Below are 6597 nucleotides of genomic sequence, written 5' to 3'. Positions count from 1 at the left end.
GGTGTAAGACCGCAAATAGAACAGAAGATCGACAACTATTGCGATACGAAAATGAGTTGAAACTGAAAGTGGATCAAGCAAGACGAGACATACAAGAACTATCTAAAAATCCGAACTCGTCCAAAACACTGCGTTAAAGATTAGCACGACATTCTACCTTCTAAAAGTTTAACGACACCACTAGATCACGCTGATTTCGTTAGCTCGTCACCTCCAGCCCTTCCCTTATTGATATTGAGCTATGACGTCATTAAACAATTTTTGGGCGGAACGTTGCCCAGTGGTACAGCGTTCGCTCGATGCGCGGTCAGAGTGGGATCGATCTCCGTCGGGGGACCTATTGGTCTATTTCTCGTTCCAGCCAGTGTACCACGACTGGTATATCAAAGGTCGTGGTAAGTACTACGCTGTCTGTGGGATGGTGCACACAAAAGATCCCTTGCTGCTAACCGCAAAAAGTAGCCCATGAAGTGGCGACAGCGGGTTTTCTCTCTCAATATATCTGTGTGGTCCTTAACCATATGTTTGACGCCATATAACCGTAAATAAAAAGCTAGCTCAATTTGTCCGAATATTTTTTCCCCCAAATGTAAGGGTTTTCTCCAAAACCAGGGAGCAGTTGCCCTCCCCCAACCTCACCCCCGCCCCCTGTCTGCTACGCTTATGTTTCTAGTTTCCTTCAAATGACTGCACTCCACCAAAATGTGACGTACCGTCAGAGTACATCGACAGTGCTCACAATGAGGTGGAAAATCCTTCAAAATAAATTAATGGATCAAGTATGTATGGCCAATGCCAACACGACAGCTTATTTCATCCTTCCTGCACTGCTCATAGGAACACTGCCACTATCCCAGGACTAACTTCACAGAACTGTACAATTTCAGTCATCTTGCAAAATCGAAAGGATATATTGGTTTAATATCAGTGTAACGTGACATCAAGAAAATCCAGGGCAGATTTGGCAGCTGAATCGGCCTTTTCATTACCCCTGATGCCAAAATGGCTGGACACCCAACAAATTAGGTCTTTATTGGCAATTGATAACAAGACACACTTTCGTATCACCATCCCAACTAGGGGAAGTACTAGCTTCATATTTTGTAAAGCGTGGAGACACTAAAATGAGTCCGTCAATATAATACATTTGGATTCCACAGAATCCTGAATTTGTTCTAGGACTTCAATGATTTCCCATGTTTTCGCAATAAAAATAAATGCCGAATCCGACAATCTCATTGAAATTATTGGGGCTGATGGGAAAACCGTAGCACAAGCCACATAATTATTCTTCTGTGATCCATCCGTATAAACAGGAATGTAATCACGATACTCCTCTTGAATTACCATTGAGTGGGTTTTTTTTATATATATATATATATATATATATATATATATATATATATATATATATATATATATATATATATATATATATGACTGGATCTGTGCCATCCTTTTTCAGAATAACTGGATGCACAAGATCAAATACAATTCTGGTTTTTTAATACACCAAGGTGGCAAAATTAATAATGTCCGTTAAATTAATATTGGAAATGGATAAGATCTGCTGCTTGATACAAAGACCTACGGTGAGAATGGCATTTTGCCTTGCATCAAACTTCATATATTTATTAACAAACACGGCGTTATTTGCTAGATGTTTTGGCATCGACTACCCGATAATGGAAAAAAAAAATCTGTTGCTGATCAATTTTGCAACAGCTGTTTGCTGCGGCACTGCTGCATGCCGTGGTGAATTTCGAGGGCCAAGTCACGTAGAGTGGTTACTTTTTCAGGTAACACGTATTAGCATAGTACTTTCTTCTTTTTTTTTGCAAAACAAGTAACTTTAACAAATAACGATTTAAAAATATGTTTTTGTAGGCATAATTGAATTATATACGAACATATTTATATCACATGGGGAAATATGTCTATGATATTCTGCCACCAAAACAAAGTAATAATAACTCTTTAATGTCATTAAATGGACTCAAGCCTGGATAAACAAACATTTGAACAAAACTCATCAATTAGTGCTTTGTTGACTTTATTGTTTTGTTATGTACCCTGAATATGATTTTTCCACTCTGAGTTGAATCAGTGACCATTAACCAGACTGGACAAACAATTGAGCAAAACACAACAACACAACCAACTATTGGTGGCTAGTTGAGGTTGTTGTTACGTCGCTAACTGTATACTCAGAACTGAATCAACTAATCTGTCAGACAAATGAATTCTCTGAAGTCATCAAACAAACTTGACAAACAATAAAAAACTAAACAAAAACACAACAAAAAGCAAACAAAAACAACAACCCCCAACTATTGGTGGCTAGTGGACGTAGTTGTTGCGTTGCGTTGCGTACATCAACCAGACTGGACAAACAATTGAGCAAAACAACAAAACAACCAACTATTGATGGCTAGTCTTGTGTACCCTGAACATTATTTTCCACGGAGTTAAATCAGTAACCATCAACCAGTCTGGGGAAACAATTGAGCAAACTAACAAAAAAAACCCCAAAAAACCCAACCAACTATTGATGGCTAGTTGACGTTGTTGTTACGTCACTAACTGTACACTCAGAGCTGATCAACGAATCTGTCCTGCTATTAAACTCTCTAACGTCAACAATCAAACTTGACAAACAATTGCGCACCCCCCCCCCCCCCTCCCAACTATTGGTGTTTAGTTGAGGTTACTGTTGCGTTGCTAACTGTACATTCAGAACTGAATCAACGAATCTGTCCTGCTATTAAACTGACGTCAACAATCAAACTTGACAAACAATTGCGCAACCACCCCCCCCCCCCTCCTCCCCCAACTATTGGTGTTTAGTTGAGGTTACTGTTGCGTCGCTAACTGTACACTCAGAACTGAATCAACGAATCTGTTCTGCTATTAAACTCTCTGACGTCATCAATCAAACTTGACAAACAATTGCGCAACCCCACTCCCCACCCCAACTATTGGTGTTTAATTGAGGTTACTGTTGCGTCGCTAACTGTACACTCAGGACTGAATCAATGAATCTGTCCTGCTATTAAACTCTCTGACGTCATCAATTTAACTTGACAAACAATTGCGCACCACCACCACCCCCCCACCCCCCAAACTATTAGTGTTTAGTTGAGGTTACTGTTGCGTCGCTAACTGTACACTCAGAACTGAATCAATGAATCTGTCCTGCTATTAAACTCTCTGACGTCATCAATCAAACTCTGAAGCTCCTCCTGAAAACTCCTCTGAGTGTACACATTGTCCAGCGTGCCCGTATCACAGCTACCGTCCGTGCTTTCATCCATATCGGACGAGGGGCAGTTGTAAATGGTCGGCATATCCACTCGAATACATTTGCGGGTCGTCTCTTCTTTAGATGCTTTAGTCTTGGCGTCACCATTGCGTTTCTTGGTGCTGTTCGTATTTGAATGCCTGGTCGATTTTAAACCAGATTGCTGAATGCGCGGAAGTACGTACATCTGTCTGTCGTGCTCTCTGTGAGGTTCCCTACAACTGGACGAGTCCAACCTGTGTGTGGTCTTTACCTTGAGGTGTGTCCGAAACATTGACTGTTGTTCATTTACGCGAGGTATGTTGATGGAGGGAAAGGACACCCCTCCGTAACTTCTGGGTCTGACGTAATCATGCTCGCCATCTTTATCGAAAGACCCAACCGTGAGGTGTTCACTGTTGCTGGACTTTGATCGAGCAGCTCGAGAAGACTCGCTTAGGAATCTGTTGGGACTGTTTGTCGGCGTACATCCTTCTATGTTGGTGGTGTCCAGGACCAACTCGTTCTGTTTCACAACCGTCCTCGTCGAATTTGGAAAACTGGACGTAGGGTTTCGCATTCGCTGCAAGTTTATCTTGACAGTTTCATCCACATGTTTCTGTTTCTTGCTTCCAATTCCCTTCCCTCCATTTCCAACCTTTGGAGTCGAACTAGGTTCAAACAGCTGATGACCTTCTAAAGGGAATATGAATACCGGAGGTTTCACTGGACGCATCATTTTGAACTGTTCGTACGTCGACAGAAAACGCCTTCTGCGAGGCACACCAAGTCTCGATTCTCGTGGTCTTAAGCTAGAGTCCGTGCTCATCGTCGTGGTGATGCGAAATCTCTCCAGCGCATGCGCCAAGTTGCTCTCTTCTTGACCAATCAGACTGGCTCGGAGTTGCGTCAGTCGCTTCAAGTATTCGGCCTGCCGTTCAGACTTGCTGTCTGGATTCCAGAGTGTAGGTCGTTTGTACTGTACAGAGTCCATGACCTCGATTGTGGTGCGTTACTTCTAGCGTCGTCTTTGAAATACCACCAAATCTTGGATACCCTAAAAGTTTAAAAGCAAGATATTAATATGGTGTACAGACACATACATACCCTGCATTTTTCTTTATAAGAGAGAGAGAGAGAGAGAGAGAGAGAGAGAGAGAGAGAGAGAGAGAGAGAGAGAGTTGGAGAAAGATCATGAAAGAGTTAGAGAAAGAAATCATGAGAGAGAGAGAGAGTTAGAGAAAGAGTTTGAGAAAGAGATCATGAAAGAGAGAGAGAGAAAGAAATCATGAGAGAGAGAGAGAGAGAGAGAGAGAGAGAGAGAGAGAGAGAGAGAGAGAGAGAGAGAGAGAGAGAGAGAGTATAACCAGGATTACCGAAATGACGGCCATAAACAGATTGCACACGGAAGACGCTTTGATAGTTTTACCTGGAGTCGGAAGCGACAACACCCAGCAGAATTAACCCAGTGACCTGATTAACCACCGAGGTCGGCCTTACACAAGAGTCTCATTGTTATAAAAAATCAATTGCAAAACTAATATTTGTTTTAGTGTATTTTTTGTGTGTGTGCCAAGTCATGTTGACTTGTGTACTTCACGATTTGGTTCGCCGTGTCACTTTGAACGCACCTGTCCAGAACGTGGCCGGGTGAATGCAATGTGAGAGTTCACTTGGTGTACGGACGAAATAAAAATTTAGAATCTATCGATTCAGAGTTTGCTCCTCTTATAGGCTATGTCATACTGAGCTACATTAAACATATGTTTTGTTTGTATACACAGAGCACTACTGGTCGTCCTGTTTGTATTAGCCCAACCGGCCTCGGCGGTGTCGTGGTTAAGCCATCGGGCATAAGGCTGGTAGGTACAGGGTTCACAGCCCGGTACCGGCTCCCACCCTGAGCGAGGTTTAACTACTCAATGGGTAGATGTACGACCACTAAGTCGACTTCTCTCTCACTAAGACGTATTAAAAAAAGTAGTTTGCTTCCGGTTATCCGACCGTCCCTATTGTCCGAACCAAATTGTTAACAACTACAAAAAATTACTCTCCTACCTTTAATTGCCGTTAGATTTCCTCCAAAGTTTGTCCAGACACAAATCGCAAAAAAACCCCACTACAAATATACAGATTCCACACACGAGACTGCAACGATGTCGCCGATATTGTCTTTGCTGAGATTGCATAGGGAAAAATACATGCAGTTTTCTGCCGTCTGCCATGGTGTTTGTTTATGGAATACTCTTCAATAGGGGTGAAAGCCTCCAAAGTATGTGACAATTAATATGAAATCGATGATCTCTAGTGGTATTATTAAAATAATAATAATAATAATAATAACAACAAAATATAATAATATGACGTCATCACGTTTGCTTTTATAACATAACATGTTATGAAATTGTTAGATTAAGTCCCATCCTTTCACCCCTCTTGAAGAATATTCCATCTGGTATGTGGAATCTGTGTCATTGTAATGGTTTTTTCAAGATTTGTGTCTGAACAAATTTTGGAGGAAATCTAACGGCAATTAAAGGTAGGAGAGTAATTTTTCATAGTTGTTAACAATTTGGTTCGGACAATAGGTATTTGGTGCCGACCATAAACATTTTTTACCTTCTGCCCCCCCCCCCCCCCCCCCCCCCCAGTCTTATCTAATAATCCATTAAAATAAATCCTAATTTTCGTTGACTTTTAAAAACAACAAATGCAGAGAGATACCACAAGATCTGTCAGTCTGAGATCTTGTTACCAGAAGACCCGGAACACTTCGTGCGATTTTACATATAATCTTTAAGCTTCCGAGGAGTTCCGAATGAAAAGCTTCCGATACTGAGAGCCATTCAGCCGATTCACAAGTTCCGTGTAGTTCCGAACGAATCCGATAACACGTTGTGATGTATGGCGTCTTCCAGTTCCATTTACATGGTAGAATTTAAAAAGTATGCGCATTCAAGTCCATTTCAAATAAAACGACATTCACTGAATTATTTTCATGTATTCACAGTTATTCATGAGCGGACACCAAGCTGTCACACATAACGGGGAAAATAGTGAGAACTATTCTGCATTGGTCTAACGAACAATACTATTGGACGATGTGACGCTTACAAACTAAATTGTTCTTGTCAGTACTAAAAATGACGTCATCACGATTCGGCAAACACACAAAATGACGTCATGTAGCTTAATATAGGATACTCCCCGAGTGTCTTGTGATATCATAATTTATCAGCACGAGTTATATTTTTATCAACAAGTGCTGATAAATTATGATATCACAAGACACGGGGGGGGGGGGGGGGGGGGATATT

The 6597-nt window shown here is 41.4% G+C and overlaps 1 protein-coding gene across 1 annotated transcript; it reads right to left on the bottom strand.

Annotated features, from left to right (window-relative positions):
* Nucleotides 1-2036: 2036 nt before the first annotated feature.
* On the bottom strand, nucleotides 2037-6392 carry LOC121387530. Its single transcript, XM_041518680.1, has 2 exons — nucleotides 6005-6392; nucleotides 2037-4337 (listed from the first exon to the last, which is right to left on the bottom strand). Exon 2 carries the CDS (start codon nucleotides 4272-4274, stop codon nucleotides 3171-3173), a length of 1104 nt encoding a protein of 367 aa, XP_041374614.1. The 5' UTR covers nucleotides 4275-4337; nucleotides 6005-6392; the 3' UTR covers nucleotides 2037-3170.
* Nucleotides 6393-6597: the final 205 nt, after the last annotated feature.

The sequence above is a fragment of the Gigantopelta aegis genome, chromosome 13 (assembly GCF_016097555.1).
Source record: "Gigantopelta aegis isolate Gae_Host chromosome 13, Gae_host_genome, whole genome shotgun sequence".
Taxonomy (NCBI): Eukaryota; Metazoa; Mollusca; class Gastropoda; order Neomphalida; family Peltospiridae; genus Gigantopelta; species Gigantopelta aegis.
This window is presented reverse-complemented; position numbering and strand designations above follow the sequence as displayed.

Bases quoted from the DNA above. Each gene is read 5' to 3' on its own strand.
- LOC121387530 (XM_041518680.1), bottom strand. From the start codon at position 4,274: ATGGACTCTGTACAGTACAAACGACCTACACTCTGGAATCCAGACAGC.